Below are 25471 nucleotides of genomic sequence, written 5' to 3'. Positions count from 1 at the left end.
TAGCTGACGGAAGCCCTGGACAGGCAATGAAATGAGCCTGTTTTGAGAACAAATCAACTACTGTCCAGATAAAGGTATTCCACTTACTCTCTGGCAACTCCACAATGAAATCCATTGCTATGTCTTCCCAGGGCTGAGTGGGCTTTGCTACTTGTTGTAACAAGCCAGGTGGCTTTCCTGGCTGGCTTTTCATAGTTGCACAAACGTTACAACCCTGAACATATTCCTCAATATCCCACTTCATCTTTGGCCATCAAAACTGCCAATTCGTCAAATGCAGTGTTTTCAGGAATCCACAATGTCCTGCTATCTGTGCGTCGTGACAACACTGTAAAACTGCTATCGTTGTTCTGTTGGAACATATATTTTTGGCCTTTTCCAGACTAAACCATCTCTTTTGGTTAGAGTCTGCTGGTATGCCCAAATATTTTAAAAAATTAAAATTAAAAATAAAACAACCCCTGGTATTCCCAAATATTTAAAAAAAAATAAAAAATAAAAATATGGTTTTCTGCCTGGATGGTCCTCTGTAATGAGCCAAAAGACAGAAAAGGGGAGTAGTGAGCTCCCTCCCATATTTGGGCATACCAGGGGTTGTAACACAAATACATACCTATTTCCCTGGCTCAGCTGATAAGGAGGAGAGCCTGTGGCTTAGTGGCTAACAAATCTGCCTAATATGTAACACAGCCCAGGTTCAAATCCCAGTAAGAGTATGGCTAGCTGATGAGAGCTAAATAGCTTGAAATAGATCTATACTAGTCTCCCTTTATTTATTATAATTACATATAATGTCTTGAAAGCTAGAGTGGCAGTAATTTACAATTTGGAAATATGGATCAATTTTCAGTAGAGGAAACTTTAACTTGGGACGCAATTCAAAATTTATTGGAGGTAACTGGGAGAATTGAGAAGAAGATGGAGTTTATATTAGAAAAAAAATGATGGAGATGGAGCCCCAAAAATTGAAGAGAAAAATGAATACAAAGATAAGAAAACTAATGATTTGATTTCTGGAGTGAAAGTGGTTGAAAGTGAAAAAATGGGAGTATGGAAAAGGGAATTCGATGGTCCTGAGCTCTACCCCAAATTTCAAGGCACAAAAGAAGAAAAAAGAGAAAAAAATGATGGTTTTAAAGAGAAAAACCTTATCAGAAGCACGGTTGATAATCTCAGATAAATAAATTAAAGTAGCAAAAGGGCACCGAGATTACTTGAGAGATGCAACAAGCAACAAGGTGCGGAGAGATGTCCATAAAAACTTTACCAAGGAAATAAACAGAAGGACAACTTCACAAATGGCAAAAGAAATAAGACTATATGCCTTCTGGAAGGACACAGGTTGATATATGAAAATTGATAATAAAAAGATAGCTAAGTATGATGATTAGTAAGTAGGAATTTAGTAATTTTTAGATTGCTTTGTTAAATAAATAGTTGATAATGGTAACAAGGTACATTTCTATGTTGGCTGGAGGTTAGGAAGTTGGATATAAGTAATAAATGATTTCGTTAACAAATATTAATGATAACAATAATAATGAAATGATAAGAGATATAGTTAAGGACATATATATGTACTGGTTTAATATAAGGAATTTGGATATAAATTGCAAACAGTGATTTGGGGGAAAAAGGTTTAGAAATTTAGTTAATTAATTCTTATTTTGAATATGTTATAAAGGTGTAATGTTATTGGATATATGAAAGTAGATAACAAAAAATTTAACTGAGCTTTATAATTAATAAGTAACAATTTAGTAACTTATAGATTGTTATGTTAAATGAACACTTGATAAGGGCAATAAGATACACATATATGTTGGTTTGATGAGAAGAAAATGGATATAAACAGTAAAGGATTTTTTGTTAACCAAATTAATTATAACAACTAATAATGGAATGATAAAGATAAGGGATACAGTTAATGATATGTGTGTGTGTGTGTGTGTGTGTGTGTGTGTGTGTTGTATTTGTGTTGATAAATAAATAAAGGGAAACTAGTATAGATCTATTTCAACCTATTTAGGTCTCATCAGCTAGCCATACCCTTACTGGGAATCGAACCAGGGCTGTATTGCATATTAGGCCGATGTAATGGCCACTAAGCCACAGGCTCTCTTCCTTATCAGCTAGGCCAGGGAAATAGGTATGTATTTGTGTTACAACCCCTGGTATGCCCAAATATAAAAAGGCAACATTAAAAATAAAATATCGTTTTCTGCCTGGATGGTTCTCTGTAATGAGCCGAAGGACAGAAAGGGGGAGTAGTGAGCTCCCTCCCATATTTGGGCATACCAGAGGTTGTAACACAAATACACACACACACACACACACACACACACACACATGTACTACCATAACAAAAGGAACCTAGACAGAAATTGTAAACAGTGACTTGGGGGGGGGGAGGGGGCTTAGAAACTTTGTCAACTAATCTTTGTTTAGAATATGTTATAAAGCTTTAAGGCTATTGGATGATTTTGTAATAATTAATGAAATGCCATCAGGTGGTTGTGTTTTTAACTGTGGACTATTTTAGGCAAAAGGACATTAAAACAATTTCAGTCAAATGAGAACTATGCTATGATAGTAAGACCCATTAAGAATCTTTGACATTTGATATGAATATAAGTAATGACTACGAAAGAGATGCACGAAAGCTAATTGTAACCAATTGACACATTTTCTACAAGATGCAATGTAAGATGATGATTTTTTTTGTGCTGTTTGTTTAATAAAAATAAAAAAAAATCTTGCAAAAAAAATTTTTTTTAATGATATTTCTGAAGTTTTTAAAAAAGTTTCACACTTACAATGAAAGTCTGGTACAGAATGACTCTAGGTAGAAAGTAAGTTATTGGATTTAGGCACGGAAGATAAAATCTGTCAGGCTCCTAAATCTAAGAAAGTTACAACGCGGCACCAAAAAAAGTGACTTACGATCATTTTTCACACGGACGACCATTGCAGCATCCCCTTGGTCATGTGATCGAAATTCTTATGGTTGTCAACTGATTTCTCTTTATGACTGTGTCCTGTCTCATGAGATCTGCTTTTGCGACTAAGTTAAGAAATGCAACAATTCTCGAAATGCAAACAGGGAGAAGGTACCTTCTTTCACTCATTGTGGCCATGAGAAAGTGAAAAGATATGGGCTGAATGTACAGAATTGGCTGCAGGACTTAATTAAATGTCAAATAGAATTCAAACCGGAAATGTTTCTCCTGGGTATAATTAAGGTGAAATATAATAGAAATATGATGTTACATATAATAACGGTGGCAAGGATTGCTTTTGCGCAATATTGGAAGAAAGATAGTATTCCGCCAAAGGAAATAGTAATCCAAAAAATATTTGATTGTGCAGAAATGGAGAAACTCATGTTAGTGTTAAATGGAAAGTATGATTCGGAATATTATGTGGTATGGGAGAAATGTTATGAATGGATAAATAATAGAAATAAGAAATGGAAATGTTCACACGGTTAGAACATTTGGAAACAGAATGTATATAATGTATCAGATATCGATTCTAGTTGTGTGAATAATGCCACTGATCTGTTAAATATGTGATAGAAGCATGTAAAGAAAAATCGTGTAATAAAAATAAATATTAAAAAGAGAAAGAAATGCAATGATTCACTTAACAACTGTGGCAAGAAAAGTCATAAAATGGGATGAGCCCACTTAACAAGTGTTTCACTTAGCAACATACATTTTGGGCTCAGTTGCGGCCAAACTTGAGGAGTACCTCTAGTTCCTTTTATTGTTCCTTAAACAAACCATATGCTCTTGTCTTGCTCCTCTGGGTAAGTGCTTCCACCATTTTGGGAACGCAGACTACATCCCACCAAAAGTCTTATTATTTTGGCTCCAGGAAACAGGATTATTAAATATTAAATCCATGTCCTCTCCTGCCATATCATTTCTAGGTATTCATAGGGTGACTATGTCCAGAGGTGGGTTCCTATTATTCAGTCCGTTTCGGCTGAATAGGTAGTAACTCCATCGGACATGTGACTGTACCAATTCTGTGATCAGTGGCTGCTAGATAGGCAGGAACGCAGACAGACGCCGTGAGGCAAATCCAACCATCGCTTATTAACAGGCAACAAGAACTACAAGTACAGGAGAGAAGCGGGAGCAGTCCCTGCCTGACAGCTATTTATATGGAGCTGTCAGGCAGGGCGGCCAATCAGGAAGCGGGGATTGCCCCCGTTTAGCCAGGCCGCGTCTCGACCAATCAGACGCGACCTGGCTGTTGCTGGCAGACTCGGGCACACTCTTGACATCATTGCCAGGACTCTACAGTGGCGACATCTTGATTTTCGGTTCTGCACATGTGCAGAACAATCTTCATTTAAAAAATGTACTTTTTATTCATTTTTTAATGGTGTTTGCATGCGCAGATTGTTTAAAATGAAAATGCGTGCGATTTTTTTCCCTACTGAACCAGTAGTAATGGCGGCTGGAATCCACTCCTGGTAGTGTCCAATAATTATGTCTGACATTTCAGGTAGCTGAGCAGAACAAGTCAACATTTCTATTTTACGCTTCAGAAAAAAAGAAAACGCACTCCGAAATATGCTGCAGTTTAACTCAATGAGACATTCTGGAATATGCTTATGCTGCAATAAACTGGATGAAATTTTATTTGCAATATACATTAATAGGATTAACACATTAGGAGTCCATTGCAAGGATATTTAACCACTCACAGTATTGAAATATTGTAGACCTCTGTCTTAATGAACTGGAATGATGGACCAAATGCAGTCTATGACAATTCCTTCTCAATGTAGCATATATTTGGGAAAAATTATTGACTTGAACGTTGGAATCTATGAATTTAAATTTGGGACCATTGCAGCTTTTTAAATAAACCACACAGGAAACTAAAAGTTGACTTTTCCTTCTTTAAAAGCACATATGAAATCAGTATAAATTCAACGCTGTATACTGGCGGTATATTTTTCTATACATTTCAATTCACCAAGCAGTAGAAACCTTTGAAATGATGTTGCCTGAAATTTTAAAGTAAAGGTCCACAAACCCTTCTGCTCATTGACTCTTTCATGAGGTTTCAGATTGTTCATCGACCCGCAAACATTTATTATATGAAACTATTTAAATAAATACTTATTTAACTCATAGTACTATTACTAACAATAGCAGCAGCAACAATAATGCCTATTCCCATTGACCCTTGCAGATCAATATTGATCACTATGACAAAACCTTGTTTGAAGATATATTTTAATTTCTGAATTAATTAATATATATGCTATACACAACACAAACACACAAACTATGTATATACTATATATATAATATTATATACATAGTATATACTAATTAAGACTCTAAGTGATGGATATTCCTTAGTTTAACCTCTGTTGATATGTTCAAACAATGGCCGATACTTGAATACATTTTTGAGATACACAAGAGGTCAAGATTAAGAGAAACAAAAAGTATATAAATTATTGCAATAGGTCAAAGGGACCTGAGCAATTTCATTCAGATCATGATCTCCTATCAATTTCCCTTCAACAGAGATTTTGAAGAGCAAGTGGAGCAAAGATTTGTATTCCCAATGTTAATATGCAGACTCTCTCTATTCTCTTGATGATGTTTATGGGCTCAGAAATTATAAATATTCCCAAGATACCTTCAGATAGTATATCATTCTTCCATAATAATTTAGATGTTATTCTTAGTATGAACAAATAGGCTGCCAAGCTCCTGTGAAGAATATTCCATTTTATTTTTTTATTAAGACAACTTCTGTGACAATTCATATATGCTTTTTCATCACAGAGACATAATTTCTGTCCCTTATAGATGTCCAATATCTGGCTTCAGTAGAAAGGAAATGGATCATCTTCCATCATGCGGGTTAACGTAGTAGAAGGTGATCATCCGATTAGCTTTTTTATGAAGGCTGAGGAACATCCTGGAAAAGAAGAAAGGTAATTTTATATTCTGTCACTGGAAAAGATAATCTGGATATCTTTAGTCATATCTATTCCAAGTATAACCATATCCAACTTTTTTTAGCTTCCAGGTCCAAAGAAATCTCTGTCCTACTGTCTCCATTTATTTGTACCCATGTACTGTGTCCATACTTAGTTTATACTTATACCTGTTATCTTTTACATGTTGGACAAACTGAATAAAATAAAATAAAAATAAAGATCATCTAGATGAGGAACCTGATGAGATAATCGTTGTTTTTCTAATAAAATAATCTGTGTTACTAGACCAGAAATAAAGTTTAATGAGGGCAGATAGTAATTTGTTTTCTAATGTGAATAAATACAAAAATATATTTGTGACGTAACAGAGGTGGTTCTATTTTGTTACTTTTGTGAAAAGACTCTAGAATAACATTTCTTTTCAGGAAGTATTTTTTCTTAATATGTTACTATTAAATTATTAATAAATTACCATACTAGCAATATTGAAGTAGAATCCTTTAAAAAACTCACCACTATATTTCTTTATTTGGGTTTATTTTGAGGAGGAAACCAATAACAGAATTATCTTATGTATAATTTACAGCATGGGAAAATATTTGTAGTTTCTGAAGCTAAGGCAATGTTTGCACAATTATCTGGTTGTAACAAATTCCTTTGATATTTTTTTAGTTTGCATTGCTACAGAAGAATAAATAACAGAATAATATTTTACTAACCATGAAGCCTATATGTAGTGAAATTTAAACCAATTGCCAAAAGTAGTTAATTATGGAAGTTGTTTCAATTGTTGTTGATTTGTTCCCTTTGCTATTTTGCAATAACAACCACAACAAAATAATCTTACTATGAGGTTGAATATTTACAATGATGATTGATATAAAAGCACAATCTATCAACAGGAAAAAAAAAACCACACACCACAGCTACAGATGGCAAGAAAATAGACTTTACCCAAAATAAGTTATTTAGATTCTGCCTCTTTAAACCTGATCTCTAAAGCAAATAAAGGAGAATGATAGGAAAGAAATAAAACAAGTTTATTTTTCCATCTTGTAGTACTTTTGATCCCTGCATCCAAGCATGCCCATCCTCAGATGATGATACTAATATTTCCTGGAATAATTTAAGTACCTTGATTTCAGAAATGGCTCTGGGTAATCATGGCCCTGTTTTGTGTGTATTTATGTATTTAAATGACCAGACAACATACAGAATTTAAGCAGAATTATTTTTATTGGGCATTACATAGATGGTTATGATAAAGGGACAATATACCTAATATTACACATCTTGATCGCAGGAAGAATTGTGTATGCACAGCAGTGGAAGAGCGAAAACAGCCCTTCAGAAAAGGAGATAATAAGGAAGATACTAGAAATAGACAGACTAATGTTAAAAATAAAAGATAAAGGAGATACAGAATACTATGCTACATGGGGTAGAATCTACCAATGGTTAGAAAAATGAGGCTCGAAATAGATCTATACTAGTCTCCCTTTATTTATTTATCAGCACAAATACAACACAAATATAAAAACAAAAAATATGCTTTTCTGCCTGGATGGTTTTCTGTAATGAGCCGTAGGACAGAAAGGGGGAGTAGTGAGCTTCCTCCCATATTTGGGCATACCAGGGGTTGTAACACAAATGCATACCTATTTCCCTGGCTCACCTGATAGGGGGGAGAGCCTGTGGCTTAGTGGTTAAGACTCCTGCCTAATATGTAATACAGCCCAGCTTCAAATCCCAGTAAGGGTATGGCTAGCTGATGAGAGCTAAATAGCTCGAAATAGATCTATGCTAGTCTCCCTTTATTTATTTATCAGCACAAATACAACACAAATATTAAAAGGCAACATTAAAAATAAAAAAATATGGTTTTCTGCCTGGATGGTTTTCTGTAATGAGCCGAAGGACAGAAAGGGGGAGTAGTGAGCTTCCACCCATATTTGGGCATACCAGGGGTTGTAGCACAAATACATACCTATTTCCCTGGCTCAGCTGATAAGGAGGAGAGAGAGAGAGAGAGAGAGAGAGAGAGAGAGAGAGAGAGAGAGAGAGAGAGAGAGAGAGAGTGAGTTGTATTTGTGCTGATAAAATAAATAAAGGGAGACTAGTATAGATCTATTTCAAGCTATTTAGCTCTTATCAGCTAGCCATACCCTTACTGGGATTTGAACCTGTACAGTGTTTCAAAGTTTTATATTTCAATAAAAATATTTAAAAACTGGAAAAAAGTGGTAGTTGATCCAATGGACTCTCGTTCTTTTTTCTTCTCCTCAGACAGGAGCCCATGATTGAAGCTGAGAACTTCACCTCTGTCAAGGAATTCATCTTGTTGGGGTTCACCAGTGACAGAAAAATCCAGCTACTCCTCTTTGGGGTCATTCTCATTTTTTCCTTGATTACAGTTTTGGGGAACCTGCTGATCATCATATTGGTACAGGTTGATGTGCAACTCAACACTCCGATGTATTATTTTCTTTCTCATCTTGCGGTGATCGAAATATGTTGCATCACAAGCACAGTGCCCCTAATGTTATCTCACCTCATGGCCGGGCATGGGGCCATCTCCTTTCCTCTCTGCATTGCCCAGATATTTGTTGCAGGGTCCACAGGTTGCATTGAGTCTTTGCTACTGGGTGTCATGGCTTATGACCGTTATCTGGCCATCTGTTCTCCCCTAAAATATGCTGTTGTCATGGACCAGCGATGCCAGTTGCAGTTTGCTTTAGCTTGCTGGATAACGGCACCTCTGCTCTGTGCTATATGCGATGCCTTCCTGGTATCCCAAACTTTCTGTGGTCCCAATCATATCAACCACTTTATGTGTGAAATTCCTGTGGTGTTAAAACTTTCATGCAGTGATACGGAACTCGTTGAGAATATTGTATCTGCTGCAGGAGCCTTACTCCTTCTATTTCCCCTTTGTGTCATCCTGACTTCCTATGTGTTAATTCTTCATTCTGTATCCCACATGAAGTCTACAGTTGGACAGCGCAAAGCGTTCTCTACCTGTGGCTCCCATCTGGTTGTTGTCACCTTGTTTTATGGCCCTTCCTTTTTCATATATGTCATTCCTAAATCAATCTCAGCTCCTGATCATAATAAGCACAGTGCAATTTTCTATTTTCTGGTCACCCCTCTGCTTAACCCTATCATTTATACTCTAAGGAACAAGGACATCCATAGGTCAGTAAGAAAGATATTGCAAAGAAAAGACTTTGATCAGAAAACATGAATGTTTGTGTCTTACTTTGTCAGTCTTTTTTTCATGTTATGTCGGACATTGGCCGATCATGAGCATTAATTCAGAATGCCTTAAATGTTGGTTTGCCTAGCCATAAACTCAACCCAATATTTCTGTGAATAACCTCTCAGACTATTATTATCATGATATTTGGGTGCAATGTAAATAAGTTTTTATTTTCGGAAAAATGAGGTATGTGGGGAGCTATTATATCAACTTCCTGGGCTCTTTACAAAAGTCCCTTTAATGGCAGAGTTAAAGCTGGAGAACAATTCATATAATCTAAAGCTGGGGTAAAAAACTCTAGGCCAGACTAAGCCTTGATAGGCTGGATCCGGCCGATGGGGTGGTTAGATCTACCCCGTGGAACCACCCTGGAAAGAATGAAGGACCGGCCTGCAGTCCCTTTTGGCAGTAAAAAAAGAGATTGAGAGAGCTGTGTGCAGCCCTCTGATGCTCCATTTTTATCTGTGGCCCATCCAGGCTCCATTTTCAGCTGCAATGGCCTCCTGAAGCCCTCTGCCAGTGGAAGTGGAGCTTGAGGAAGTCGAATGTGCCCCTGGGCTCTGTTTTCACTCGCAAAGGGTTGCATGAGGCCATTGTGGCTGAAAATAGAGCCTCTATGAATGATGTTGAGCTGGCCATGCTCCAGCCACACTCCCTAGTCATGTCCCCCCACCCCCCGAATCAAGCACAACCCTGATGTGGTCCTCAATCAAATCGAGTTTGACACCCCTGATCTAAAATTAAAAACATGTGTGAAATGAGGGGAAATTATTTGGCTGAGAGGATACAGTCTACCACCTATATTTCACAAAGTTCTGTTAGTCTGGAATATTGTTTTTAAATCCATACTGATCCAAAATGAACAATGGATATTTGTTATTGATATTTATCACAGGTTGACCATATGGTAATCTGTTCTAAACTTTTGCCCGGTATCAATGTTAGTTGAGACCAGTTATAGACTCATCTTTCTCCCAGGTGCTTTTTGTAAACAGAGAAAACCTACTGGCTGATAAGTCCATACTTCTTAAAGTGGTTAATGTTGAGAAATATTCTACCAGGGAATGTGTATCTATGATATCAGTGGCATTTTTTTTCTGAGTAAACATATAAAAGATTCTATTGTTAATTCTATGAAATAATTTATTCAAATTAACAGATAACAGATTAACAGAGTTGGAAGAGATCTTATAGGTCATCTAGTCCAACCCCCCACTCAAGCAGGAAACCCTACACCATTTCTAAAAAATGATAGTCTGATCTCTTCTTGAAAGCTTGCAAGGATGAAGCTCCCACAACGTCTGAAGGCAAGCTGTTCCATGGTTGATTGTTCTCGCTGTCAGAAAGTTCCTCCTTATTTCTAGGTTGAATCTCTTCTTGGTCATTTTCCATCCATTATTCCTTGTCTGGCCTTCAGGTGCTTTGGAAAATAGCTTGACCCCCTCCCCTCTGTGGCAGACCTTCAAATATTGGAATACTACTATCATGGCTCCCCTGGTCCTTCACTAGACTACACATGCCCAGTTTCTGTAACCGTTCTTCATATGTTTTAGTCTCCAGTCCCCAAATCATCCTGGTTGCTCTTCTCTGCACTTTTTCTAGAGTCTCAACATCTTTTTTTATACTGCATCCAGTATTCTAAGTGTGGTCTTACTAGGACTTTATAGAGTGGTATTAGTACCTCACTTGATCTTGATTGTATCCCTCTGTTAATGCAACTAGGATTGCATTGGCTTTTTTGGCTGCTGCTGCACAAGTTTGTCTGAATGCCTAATCTCCATTAGAATTAGAATTCTTTATTGGCCAAGTGTGATTAGAGACACATGGAATTTATCTCCAGTGCATAAGCTGTCGGTGTACATACAATAATAGTGATAGAATATTGAACTGAATATTAAAATATTCACAATTTACTAGGAACAAGAGAAAACAAGCAAGCTGATGAGCATTTTCTTCTTCTTATAACCATTCAGGAGATGGTCTATCTTTGACACTCATCCAAGAAAGCTTGGCCAAGAAACAAGTTATACTTGATCTGTCTTAGTCATGTATTTAAACATGGAGAGGCATTCACAGTTAAAGGGAAAGTCCCTTATTTAAGACATCTAAGGAAAACTATGCAAGAGCTGAGATATGTGGTATACAATTTAAAAAGTTAAGTTACTCTCTTCTCCAGACACACATCTCAGAGAAAGGCCCAAGAATGCTGATAGGATGTCAGAAATATTAGAAGCAAACAGAATTCTAGGGAAGGGCAGGATAAGATAAAGTGAGACTTAGAAAGAAGCTACACTATTTTCATGAAATATTGCCACTTTGTTCTTTCAGAACTCCCTTCTCTTTTTAGTCCTGCCCATCATTTCATAGTTATGCCCAAATCCCCTTTTTCTGACTGAACTACATGCGAAGTAATTTACTTGAGAGATATCAGTTTTAGGGATTGTTCCCCTTAGCTTCTCTTTCTAGTCCTAACTATCATTTCATAGCTAAAGCTAAAGCTTCCCCTTGCACATATGTGCTAGTCACCCCGACTCTTGGGGGCGGTGCCCCCCGTTTCAAAGCCAAAGAGCCAGCGCTGTCCAAAATCTCTCCCTGGTCATGTGGCTGGCATGACTAAATGCCAAAGGCATACGGAATGCTGTTACCTTCCCACCAAAGGTGGTCCCTATTTTTCTACTTACATTTTTACGTGCTTTCGAACTGCTAGGATGCAGAAGCTGGGAAAAAGTAATGGGAGCTCATTCCATTACACAGTGCTAGGGATTCAAACTACTGACCTTTCTGATCGATAAGCTCATTATCTTACCCGCTGAGCTGCAGTGTCCCTTCCATCATTTCATAGTTATGCCCCAATCCCCCATTTCTGACTGAGCTAAGTGCGAAGTAATTTATCTGCGAGATATCAATTTTAGGGATTGTTCCCCTTAGCTAGTGAATCTAAAATCAACCCGATGTTGTGGATAGGCAGACTGGAGATCTGCAAAGTGGATGATTTCAGGAAACTCATTACCGACACATATACATTTATTCTTTCTCATCCATATAACATTCAGGGAGAGAGCCTTGACAGCTTCGCTTCATTGGCCTGGGGTCAACAAATATAATTACGATTATATCTGAATGCCAAACCTGTGGATGACCTCAACCAAAAGTTTCAACACTTTCTAACAGCAGATGTTAAATTGGACAAGGTCAAGGGTTGAATCCTGCAGCTCTCCACAAAGGAAGGGCCTGGGAAGGAAGAATTTACCCTCCTGCCTCCTAGACCAATGTTAACTAGGCCAGTATTAAGTTTTTCAGTTAAAGTGTGCTAGTTATTTCTGATTTCTGACTTGTGTAATGTCTGTGGAGATTCTCAGTCATCCAAGTCACGGTTGTCCCAAAGGTGCTTTTTCAAAAGGCAACTGGACTTTCCTTGTTTTTCCTTGAAGATGTTTTACTTCTCATCCAAAAAAGCTTCTTCGGTTCAGAATTGAAGAAGCTTCTTGGATGAGAAGCAAAATGCCTTCAAGCAAAAACAAAATAATTCTAGTTGCCTTTTGAAAAAGCACCTTTGGGTTTTCTGGTTTAATATTGATTGAGAGTTAAAAGATATAAACAAAGATTGTCGGGTATTGATTTTTCCCCGTTTTTTTTAAATAAAAATGTCAAATCAATGTGTGAGCAGTGTGGCACTTGGGCACAATACATTCCAGTACAAACAAAACTAATCAAATTAAACATTGTTATACATTTAATCAACTTATAAAATTACCATAACAATACACATCTATATTTAGTTACAGCCTATCATTATTCAATTATTCCACCTATTTCTCATTATTAGTTTCATTTTGTCAAATAGAAATGTAAGTACATTGATATTCCCTTTATTTCTATCTCTTACTCTAGCTTTTAATTATATCACTCTACATTAAAAAGCTTTTTCTTTCTTTCCTGTCTAACTTCTAATCATGTCACCTGCCTACAAAAAGAGAAAAAGTGAAGAGGAATGGAGAGGGAGATATAGGAGAAAACAATTCAAATCAAGAATTGAGAACAGGATCCATCCATAATCTCTTGCCTGCTTTATACTTTAATTGCTACGCTTTAAATAAAGAGGGTTAGAAGGAAAAGCAAGTCAAAACAATAATAAAGAAAAAAAGGATCGTCCCTTGCCCGCTTCGATACTTCAGTTGCTATGCTCTATTTTTTTGCTTGTCTCCCCCATTCCTCTCTTAAGTCTCCATCTATATCTATTTCTTGGTTGTTCCATCTAAGCATTGATTGATTTTTTAAAACTTTGATTCATCTGTCCAAATAACTTTCTTTTCCTTCGTTGAAGCTAAAAAAATATCAAGCGCTGAAAAAAACGACCATGAAGATAATTAATTGGGGCAATTTCCCTAGGATTGTTAACTGCTACTGATTTCTTTTCAGTAGAGCCTTTGAGAATAAACAAACACAAGCGAAGTTCCATATTCCCATTGATATCATGCACACTTCATAGATTCCTTTTTTTGGGGAAATTTTTTTATTGGTTTTTACAAATTTTTTAAAGGAAAAAAGGTAAAAGAAAGGGTATAGAAAATTTTGACAGCTACATCATGCGGGGGAAGGTAATCCCCCCAAATCTCGCAACTTTTGCAAAGAGAAATAAAAAAAATTCAACATTTGAATAAACATTGGCAGTTTCATAGATTCCTTGTGGAAATAATTGTGCTCGTTAATTAATCCCAAAGTATTTCCAGGTGTTGTGAGTTATTATTCACCCATAAGAGTTGAGATGCTTTTAAGAATTATGAGATGATAAGTAACTGATTCCTGCCTAGATTTTTTAAAAATTGTTTAAAAAACATATCTTCTTGAGAGTTGTACAATGGATCATCAAACCATCTCCAATTACGTATCTGATATAGTCTACTGAGATGGGCAGAAACCAAGAGCAAGGAATGTCTTTTTTAGTTGCTTCGCCAAAGGCTAAGGTAAGCTGATATTTTGCTGCTGGATAAAGGATTCAATAAAAGAAAGTATTTGTAGCTCAGGGTTGAAATGAGGGGTCCTTGGTGCTCTCTGAGCTTGCTGGTTTTCTTGCAAATGTTTCATTACCCTAATTATCATCATCAGTGCTAGTAAAGAGTGCTGCCTGCTGTCAGTTTATATAGAATAGAATAGAATAGAATAGAACAGAATAGAATAGAATAGAATTCTTTATTGGCCAAGTATGAATTTGTCTTTGGTGCATATGCTCTCAGTGTGCATAAAAAGACAAGGTACATTAGTCAAGAATCATAAGGTACAACACTACAATGAAAGTCATAGGTACAAATAAGCAATCAGGAAACAATCAATATCAATATAAATTGTAAGGATACAAGCAACAAAGTTATATGAGTGGGAGGAGAAGGGTGATAGGAACCATGAGAAGACTAATAGCAATGCAGCCTTAGTGAATAGTTTGACAGTGATGAGGGAATTATTTGTTTAGCAGAGTGGTGAGAAAAAAAACACTGTTCTTGTGTCTAGTTGTCTTGGTGTGCAATGCTCTATAGTGTTGTTTTGAGGGTAGGAGTTGAAACAATTTATATTCAGGGTATGAGGGGTCTGTAAATATTTTCACGGCCCTCTTTTTGATGCGTGCAGTCTACAGGTCCCCAATGGAAGGCAGGTTGGCAGTAATTGTTTTTTCTGCAGTTCTGATTATCCTCTGAAATCTGTGTCTGTCTTGTTGGGTTGCAGAGCCATAGAACCAACTATGGGAAAACCATGGCCTTGACTATACACCCTTGTGTTGGCAGGGTGATGCCTCTTTTTTGTGTGCTGTTTGGATTTGCCATAGCTTTTCTCTCCAGGAGCAAGCGTCTTTTAATTTCTTAATGTTGAGTTTCAAGTCAACTTTTACACTCTCCTTCTTCGCCCGCATCAAGAGGCTCTTTCTGCCATTTGAGTGGTATCATCTGTATACATGTATCTGAGAAAAGGCAATACTTCAGATAACTTGGCCTCAAGCCGTGTAGGGCTTTAATAGTAATAACCAGCACCTTGAGTGACTGGACAGGCACTTGTCAGAAATGGTATATCAAGAAATGGTGTCTTGCTTGAGCAGAGGTTGGACTAAGTGACCTACAAGGTCCCGTCCAATGCTATTATTCTCCTAGTTCAGGAGAAGGTGCAATTGGTGTATTAGATGAAATGTGCAAAGTCCGTTCCCCCCTAGCCTTGAGTAGCCTTGAGTAGGAGCTGTGAGTTTAAAAGAACCCACAAATGACATACCAGTTCTGTCTGGGGAATGCCAGAGCCGAAGATAAAATATATGGGCCTGGGAAACCAATATCTTAAAGTCACACTGTCATGCCAGGGTTGAGTCAAAACCAGTTCCTCCCCAGGCAGACCCTTACAGCCTCCAGGCCTTCAGCCTGCACTGTCAAAATATCACCAGTCTGGCTTGGGATGGAAGATAATTAGATGTGATTAGCATGCCAGATGCCAGGCCAACAGATTATCTCCCCCAGTAGTTTCATGTAGACATTTAAATGGAGAGGTGAAAGTTAGTGAGGGAAATGGAGAGGTTGTCGGGGTTCCAAATAACATCCAAAATTAAATCAGAGTCCAAGACAAAGTATTGCTCAAAGTTCCAATTTAATAAGAGAGTCATGTTGGCACATCTGGGAAAACCCAAATCTGAAAGCTTCCTGGCTTTCCCCACCCAGTTGAGAGTTCACGACCTTACTCCCACACCCACAAGTTCATCACAGAGACATGATCTCTGTCCCTTATAGATGTCCAATATTTGGCTTCAGTAGAAAGGAAATGGATCATCTTCCATCATGCCGGTTACCTTAATAGAAGGTGATCACCTGATTAGTTTTTTAATGAAGGCTGAGGAACATCCTGGAAAAGAAGAAAGGTAATTTTATATTCTGTCACTGGAAAAGATAATCTGGATATTTTTAGTCATATCTATTCCAAGTATAACCATATCCAACTTTTTTTAGCTTCCAGGTCCAAAGAAATCTCTGTCCTACTGTCTCCATTTATTCGTACCCATTTACTGTGTTCATACTTAGTTTATACTTATACCTGTTATCTTTTACATGTTGGACAAACTGAATAAAATAAAATAAAAATAAAGATCATCTAGATGAGGAACCTGATGAGATAATCCTTGTTTTCCTAATAAAATAATCTGTGCTACTAGACCAGAAAGAAAGTTTAATGTGGGGAGATAGTGATTTGTTTTCTAATGTGAATAAATTCAAAAATATATTTGTGAAGTAACAGAGGTAGTTCTATTTTGTACCTTTTGTGAAAAGACTCTAGAATAACATTTCTTTTCAGGAAGTATTTTTTCTTAATATGTTACTATTAAATTATTAATAAATTATCATACTAGCAATCTTGAAGTAGAATCCTTTAAGAAACTCATCACTATATTTCTTGATTTGGATTTATTTTGAGGAGGAAACCAATAACAGAATTATCTTATGTATAATTTACAGCATGTGAAAATATTTGTAGTTTCTGAAGCTAAGGAGATGTTTGCACAATTATCTGGTTGTAACAAATTCCTTTGATATTTTTTTAGTTTGCATTGCTACAGAAGAATAAATAACAGAATAATATTTTACTAACCATGAAGCCTATATGTAGTGAAATTTAAACCAATTGTCAAAAGTAGTTAATTATGGAAGCTGTTTCAATTGTTGTTGATTTGTTCCCTTTGCTATTTTGCAATAACAACAACAAAATAATCTTACTATGAGGTGGAATATTTCCAATGATGATTGAGATAAAAGCACAATCTATCAACAGGAAAAAAAAAAACCCACAGACAACAGTTAAAATAGTGTATGTGTTATCTTTATTTTATGGCAAATGGAATTCCAGGACAATTACATTGTATTCAATATATTTATATGTAAACCAAAGGTGGGTTACTGCCTATTCCGCCTAGATCGGGCTAACCGGTAGTAGTGGCAATGGGAGGCTCCGCCCATCCACCCGGATATGTATATGTATATGTATGTGTGTGTGTGTGTGTGTGTGTGTGTGTGTGTGTGCGTGCACACACAGGCACACACACACAGGCACACACACACACACACACACACATTCATCTGCAGCTGATAAATTGATGTATAGTATTTCAAATAAAAATATTTAAAAACTGAAAAAAAGTGGTAGTTGATCCAATGGACTCTCGTTCTTTTTCCTTCTCCTCAGACAGGAGCCCATGATTGAAGCTGAGAACTTCACCTCTGTCAAGGAATTCATCTTGTTGGGGTTCACCAGTGACAGAAAAATCCAGCTACTCCTCTTTGGGGTCATTCTCATTTTTTACTTGATTACAGTTTTGGGGAACCTGCTGATCATCATATTGGTACAGGTTGATGTGCAACTCAACACTCCGATGTATTATTTTCTTTCTCATCTTGCGGTGATTGAAATATGTTACATCACAAGCACAGTGCCCCTAATGTTATCTCACCTCATGACTGGGCATGGAGCCATCTCCTTTCCACTCTGTATTGCCCAGATATTTTTGGTAGGGTCCATGGCTACTACCGAGTCTTTGCTGCTGGGTGTCATGGCTTATGACCGTTATCTGGCTATCTGTTCGCCCCTAAAATATGCTGTTGTCATGGACCAGCAATGCCAGTTGCAGTTTGCTTTAGCCTGCTGGATAATTGCACCTCTGCTCTGTGCTATATGTGATGCCTTCCTGGTATCCCAAACTTTCTGTGGTCCCAATCATATCAACCACTTTATGTGTGAAATTCCTGTGGTGTTAAAACTTTCATGCAGTGATATGCAACTCGTTGAGAATATTGTATCTGCTGCAGGAGCATTACTCCTTCTGTTTCCCCTTTGTGTCATCCTGACTTCCTATGTGTTAATTCTTTATTCTGTATCCCACATGAAGTCTACAGTTGGACAGCGCAAAGCGTTCTCTACCTGTGGCTCCCATCTGGTTGTTGTCACCTTGTTTTATGGCCCTTCCTTTTTTATATATGTCATTCCTAAATCAATCTCAGCTCCTGATCATAATAAGCACAGTGCAATTTTCTATGTTCTGGTCACCCCTCTGCTTAACCCTATCATTTATACTCTAAGGAACAAGGACATCCATAGGTCAGTAAGAAAGATATTGCAAAGAAAAGACTTTGATCAGAAAACATGAATGTTTGTGTCTTACTTTGTCAGTCTTTATTTCATGTTATATCGGACATTGGCCGATCATGAGCATTAATTCAGAATGCCTTAAATTTTGGTTTGCCTAGACATAAACTCAACCCAATATTTCTGTGAATGACCTCTCGGACTATTATTATCATGGTATTTGGGTGCAATGTAAATAAGTTTTTATTTTCGGAAAAATGAGGTATGTGGGGAGCTATTATATCTACTTCCCGGGCTCTTTACAAAAGTCCCTTTAATGGCAGAGTTAAAGCTGGAGAACAATTCATATAATCTAAAACAGGAGTGAAAAACTCTAGGCCAGACTAAGCCTTGATGGGCTGGATCTGGCCCATGGGGTGGTTAGATCTACCCTGTGGAACCACCCTGGAAATAATGAAGGACAGGCCTGCAGTCCCTTTTGGCAGTAAAAAGAGAGATTGAGAGAGCTGTGTGAAGCCCTCTGATGCTCCATTTTTGCCTGTGGCCCATTCAGGCTCCATTTTCAGCTGCAATGGCCTCCTGAAGCCCTCTGCCAGTGGAAGTGGAGCTTGAGGAAGTCGAATGTGCCCCCGGGCTCTGTTTTCACTCGCAGAGGGTTGCAGGAGGCCATTGTGGCTGAAAATAGAGCCTCTATGAATGATGTTGAGCTGGCCATGCCCCAGCCACAGTCCCTAGTCATGTTCCCCCCACGCCCTGAATCAAGCACAACCCTGATGTGGTCCTCAATCAAATCGAGTTTGACACCCCTGATCTAAAGTTAAAAACATGGGTGTGAAATGAGGGGAAATTATTTGGCTGAGAAGATACAGTCTACTGCCTATATTTCACAAAGTTCTGTTAGTCTGGAATATTGTTTCTAAATCCATACTTATCCCAAATGAATAATGGATATTTGTTGTTCATATTTATCACAGGTTGACCATATCGTAACCTGTTCTAAACCTTTGCCCGGTATCAATGTTAATTGAGACCAGTTATAGACTCATCTTTCTCCCAGGTGCTTTTTGTAAACAGAGAAAACATACTGGCTGAGAAGTCCTCACTTCTTAAAGTGGTTAATGTTGAGAAATATTCTACCAGGGAATGTGTATCTATGATATCAGTGGCATTTTTTTCTGAGTAAACATATAAAATATTCTATGGTAAATTCTATGAAATAATTTATTCAAATTAATAGATAACAGATTAACAGAGTTGGAAGACATCTTATAGGTCATCTAGTCCAACCTGCCCCACTCAAGCAGGAGACCCTACACCATTTCTAAAAAAATGGTAGTCTGATCTCTTCTTGAAAGCTTGCAAGGATGAAGCTCCCACAACTTCTGAAGGCAAGCTGTTCCATGGTTGATTGTTCTCGCTGTCAGAAAGTTCCTCCTTATTTCTAGGTTGAATCTCTCCTTGGTCATTTTCCATCCATTATTCCTTGTCTGGCCTTCAGGTGCTTTGGAAAATAGCTTGACCCCCTCCCCTCTGTGGCAGACCTTCAAATATTGGAATACTACTATCACGGCTCCCCTGGTCCTTCTCTTCACTAGACTAGACATGCCCAGTTCCTGTAACCGTTCTTCATATGTTTTAGTCTCCAGTCCCCTAATCATCCTGGTTGCTCTTCTCTGCACTTTTTCTAGAGTCTCAACATCTTTTTTTATATGTGGTGACCAAAACTGGATGCAGTATTCTAGATGTTTTCTTACTAGGGCTTTATAGAGTGGTATTAGTACCTCACCTGATCTTGATTGTATCCCTCTGTTAATGCAACTAGAATTGCATTGGCTTTTTTGGCTGCTGCTGCACAAGTTTGTCTGAATGCCTAATCTCCATTAGAATTAGAATTCTTTATTGGCCAAGTGTGATTAGAGACACATGGAATTTATCTCCAGTGCAAAAGCTGTCGGTGTACATACAATAATAGTGATAGAATATTGAACTGAATATTAAAATCTTCACAATTTACTAGGAGCAAGAGAAAACAAGCAAGTTGATGTCCATTTTTTCTTCTTATAACCATTCAGGGGATGGTCTATCTTTGACACTCATCCAAGAAAGCTTGGCCAAGAAACAAGTTATACTTGATCTGTCTTAGTCATGTATTTAAACATGGAGAGGCATTCACAGTTAAAGGGAAAGTCCCTTATTTAAGACATCTAAGGAAAACTATGCAAGAGCTGAGCTATGTGGTATACAATTTAAAAAGTAAAGTTACTCTCTTCTCCAGACACACATCTCAGAGAAAGGCCCAAGAATGCTGATAGGATGTCAGAAATATTAGAAGCAAACAGAATTCTAGGGAAGGTCAGCATAAGATAAAGTGAGACTTAGAAAGAAGCTACACTATTTTCATGAAATATTGCCACTTTGTTCTTTCAGAACTCCCTTCTCTTTTTAGTCCTGCCCATCATTTCATAGTTATGCCCAAATCCCCTTTTTCTGACTGAACTACATGCGAAGTAATTTACTTGAGAGATATCAGTTTTAGGGATTGTTCCCCTTAGCTTCTCTTTCTAGTCCTAACTATCATTTCATAGCTAAAGCTAAAGCTTCCCCTTGCACATATGTGCTAGTCACCCTGACTCTTGGGGGCGGTGCCCCCCGTTTCAAAGCCAAAGAGCCAGCGCTGTCCAACATATCTCCGTGGTCATGTGGCTGGCATGACTAAGCACCAAAGGCATATGGAATGCTGTTACCTTCCCACCAAAGGTAGTCTCTATTTTTCTACTTACATTTTTACGTGCTTTTGAACTGCTAGGTTCAAAGCTGGGAAAAAGTAATGGGAGCTCATTCCATTACACAGTGCTAGGGATTCGAACTACTGACCTTTCTGATCGATAAGCTCAGCATCTTACCCGCTGAGCCGCAGTGTCCCTTCCATCATTTCATAGTTATGCCCAAATCCCCTTTTTCTGACTGAGCTACGTGCGAAGTAATTTATCTGCGAGTTATCAATTTTAGGGATTGTTCCCCTTAGCTAGTGAATCTAAAATCAACCTGATGTTGTGGATAGGCAGACTGGAGATCTGCAAAGTGGATGATTTCAGGAAACTCATTACTGACACATATACATTTATTCTTTCTCATCCACATAACGTTCAGGGAGGGACCCTTGACAGCTTCGCTTCATTGGCCTGGGTTCAACAAATATAATTACCATTATATCTGAATACCAAACCTGTGGATGACCTCATCCAACAGTTTCAACACTTTCTAACAGCAGATGTTAAATTGGACATGGTCAAGGGTTGAATCCTGCAGCTCTCCACAAAGGAAGGGCCTGGGAAGGAAGAATTTACCCTCCTGCCTCCTAGACCAGTGTTAACTTGGCCAGTATTAAGTTTTTCAGTTAAAGTGTGCCAGACATTTCTGATTTCTGACTTGTTTAATGTCTGTGGAGATTCTCAGTCATCCAGGTCATGGTTGTCCCAAAGGTGCTTTTTCAAAAGGCAACTGGACTTTCCTTGTTTTTCCTTGAAGACGTTTCACTTCTCATCCAAAAAACCTTCTTTGGTTCAAAACTGAAGAAGCTTCTTGGATGAGAAGCAAAAAGCCTTCAAGCAAAAACGAAATAATTCTAGTTGCCTTTTGAAAAAGCACCTTTGGGATTTCTGGTTTAATATTGATTGAGAGTTAAAAGATATAAACAGAGATTGTCGGGTATTGATTTTTTCCCGTTTTTTATTTTTTAATTTTTTTTATAAAAATGTGAAATCAATGTGTGAGTAGTGTGGCACTTGGGCACAATACATTCCAGTACAAACAAAACTAATTAAATTAAACATTGTTATACGTTCAATCAATTTATAAAATTACCATAACAATACACATCTATATTTAGTTACAGCCTACCATTATTCAGTTATTCCACTTATTTCTCATTATTAGTTTCATTTTGTCAAATAGAAATGTAATACATTGATATTCCCTTTATTTCTATCTCTTGCACTGGCTTTTAATTATATCACCCTACATTAAAAAGCTTTTTCTTTCTTTCCTGTCTAAGTTCTCATCATGTCACCTGCCTACAAAAAGAGAAAAAGTGAAGAGGAATGGAGAGGGAGATATAGGAGAAAACAATTCAAATCAAGAATTGAGAACAGGATCCATCCATAATCTCTTGCCTGCTTTATACTTTAATTGCTACGCTTTAAATAAAGAGGGTTAGAAGGAAAAGCAAGTCAGAACAATAATAAAGAAAAAAGGAATCATCTACTCATCGTCCCTTGCCCGCTTTGATACGTCAGTTGTTATGCTCTGTTTTTTTGCTTGTCTCCCCCATTCCTCTCTTAAGTCTCCATCTATATCTATTTCTTGGTTGTTCCATCTAAGCACTGATTGATTTTTTAAAACTTTGATTCATCTGTCCAAATAACTTTCTTTTCCTTCGTTGAAGCTAAAAAAATATCAAGCGCTGAAAAAAATGACCATGAAGATAATTAATTGGGGCAATTTCCCTAGGATTGTTAACTGCTACTGATTTCTTTTCAGTAGAACCTTTGAGAATAAACAAACGCAAGCGAAGTTCCATATTCCCATTGATATCTTGCACACTTCATAGATTCCTTTTTTTTTTGAAAATTTTTTATTGGTTTTTACAAATTTTTTGAAGGAAAAAGGGTAAAAGAAAGGGTATAGAAAATTTTGACAGCTACATCATGCAGGGGAAGGTAATCCCCCCAAATCTTGCAACTTTTGCAAAGAGAAATAAAAAAAAATCAACATTTGAATAAACATTGGCAGTTTCATAGATTCCTTGTGGAAATAATTGTGCTCGTTAATTAATCCCAAGGTATCTCCAGGTGTTGTGAGTTATTATTCACCCATAAGAGTTGAGATGCTTTTAAGAATTATGAGATGATAAGTAACTGATTCCTGCCAAGATTTTTAAAAAATTGTTTAAAAAACATATCTTCTTGAGAGTTGTACAATGGACCATCAAACCCTCTCCAATAACATATCTGACATAGTCTACTGAGATGGGCAGAAACCAAGAGCAAGGAATGTCTTTTTTAGTTGCTTCGCCAAAGGCTAAGGTAAGCTGATATTTTGCTGCTGGATAAAGGATTCAATAAAAGAAAATATTTGTAGGTCAGGGTTGAAATGAGGGGTCCTTGGTGCTCTCTGAGCTTGCTGGTTTTCTTGCAAATGTTTCATTACCCTAACTATCATCATCAGTGCTAGTAAGGAGTGCTGCCTGCTGTCAGTTTATATAGAATAGAATAGAATAGAATTCTTTATTGGCCAAGTATGAATTTGTCTTTGGTGCATATGCTCTCAGTGTACATAAAAAGACAAGGTACATTAGTCAAGAATCATAAGGTACAACACTACAATGAAAGTCATAGGTACAAATAAGCAATCAGGAAACAATCAATATCAATATAAATTGTAAGGATACAAGCAACAAAGTTATATGAGTGGGAGGAGAAGGGTGATAGGAACCATGAGAAGACTAATAGCAATGCAGCCTTAGTGAATAGTTTGACAGTGATGAGGGAATTATTTGTTTAGCAGAGTGATGAGAAAAAAAAACTGTTCTTGTGTCTAGTTGTCTTGGTGTGCAATGCTCTATAGTGTCGTTTTGAGGGTAGGAGTTGAAACAATTTATATCCAGGGTGTGAGGGGTCTGTAAATATTTTCACGGCCCTCTTTTTGATGCGTGCAGTCTATAGGTCCCCAATGGAAGGCAGGTTGGCAATAATTGTTTTTTCTGCAGTTCTGATTATCCTCTGAAGTCTGTGTCTGTCTTGTTGGGTTGCAGAACCATAGAACCAACTATGGGAAAAGCATAGCCTTGACTATACACCCTTGTGTTGGCAGGGTGATGCCTCTTTTTAGTATGCTGTTTGGATTTGCCATAGCTTTTCTCCCCAGGAGCAAGCGTCTTTTAATGTCTTAATGTTGAGTTTCAAGCCAACTTTTACACTCTACTTCTTCGCCAGCATCAAGAGGCTCTTTAGTTCCTCTTCACTTTCTGCCATTTGAGTGGTATCATCTGTATACATGTATCTGAGAAAAGGCAATACTTCAGATAACTTGGCCTCAAGCCGTTTAGTGCTTTAATAGTAATAACCAGCACCTTGAGTGACTGGACAGGCACTTGTCAGAAATGGTATAGGGTGTCTTGCTTGAGCAGAGGTTGGACTAAATGACCTACAAGGTCCCTTCCGACTCTATTATTCTGTAAAATGAATTGCAACTGGAAGCAAATCAATAACCAATGCAGCTCCTGCAAAAGAGGTGACACAAATCTTGACTCATGCAGAATTTTGATTTTGAAACCCATTGAAGCTTCTGGGATAGGGCCTCCTAGTTCAGGAGAAGGTGCAATTGGTGCATTAGATGAAATGTGCAAAGTCAGCCCCCCCCTAGCCTTGAGTAGGAGCTGTGAGTCTAAAAGAACCTACAAATGACATACCAGTTCTGTCTGGGGAATGCCAGAGCCGAAGATAAAATATATGGGCCTGGGAAACCAATATCACAAAGTCACACTGTCATGCCAGGGTTGAGTCAAAACTAGTTCCTCCCCAGGCAGACACTTACAGCCTCCAGGCCTTCAGCCTGCACTGTCAAAATATCACCAGTCTGGCTTGGGATGGAAGATAATTAGATGTGATTAATATGCCAGATGCCAGGCCAACAGATTATCTCCCCCAGTAGTTTCATGTAGACATTTAAATGGAGATGCGAAAGGCGAGTCCGTGAGGCAAATAGAAAGGTTGACAGGGTTCCAAATAACATCCAAAATTAAATCAGAGTCCAAAACAAAGTATTGCTCAAGGTTCCAATTTAATAAGAGAGTCATGTTGGCACATCTGGGAAAACCCAAATCTGAAAGCTTCCTGGCTTTCCCCACCCAGTTGAGAGTTCATGATCCTACCCCCACACCCACAAGTCCACAACATGGTCCAATCTTCCACTGCCATGCTGGCAGTTCCACCCATCCAGTTCCGGTCAGGTGCAGAGGTGCAGAGACAAAATATGACCTTGGATTCTAGATAGGAATTTTATTTTGACAACATCACATTCTACTCCTTACTATTCCCCCTCCCAATTCCCCACTACTGAAACAACATAGTAGA

General features: G+C 37.7%; 2 protein-coding genes across 2 annotated transcripts; both read left to right on the top strand.

Annotated features, from left to right (window-relative positions):
- Positions 1 to 5894: 5894 nt before the first annotated feature.
- On the top strand, positions 5895 to 9224 carry LOC309381736 (olfactory receptor 2D2-like; the record flags this gene model as incomplete). Its single annotated transcript, XM_081933022.1, has 2 exons — positions 5895 to 5974; positions 8267 to 9224. The coding sequence occupies 2 exons, from the start codon at positions 5895 to 5897 to the stop codon at positions 9222 to 9224; spliced, it is 1038 nt and encodes a 345-aa protein (XP_081789148.1).
- A 6821-nt stretch (positions 9225 to 16045) lies between these two features.
- On the top strand, positions 16046 to 18399 carry LOC309381735 (olfactory receptor 2A12-like; the record flags this gene model as incomplete). Its single annotated transcript, XM_081933021.1, has 2 exons — positions 16046 to 16125; positions 17442 to 18399. 2 exons carry the CDS (start codon positions 16046 to 16048, stop codon positions 18397 to 18399), a joined length of 1038 nt encoding a protein of 345 aa, XP_081789147.1.
- Positions 18400 to 25471: the final 7072 nt, after the last annotated feature.

The sequence above is a fragment of the Natrix helvetica genome (assembly GCF_964273705.1).
Source record: "Natrix helvetica genome assembly, chromosome: Z".
In the NCBI taxonomy this organism is placed as follows: domain Eukaryota; kingdom Metazoa; phylum Chordata; class Lepidosauria; order Squamata; family Natricidae; genus Natrix; species Natrix helvetica.
The sequence above is the reverse complement of the archived record's forward strand: the minus strand, read 5'-3'. Positions and strand labels throughout refer to the sequence as shown.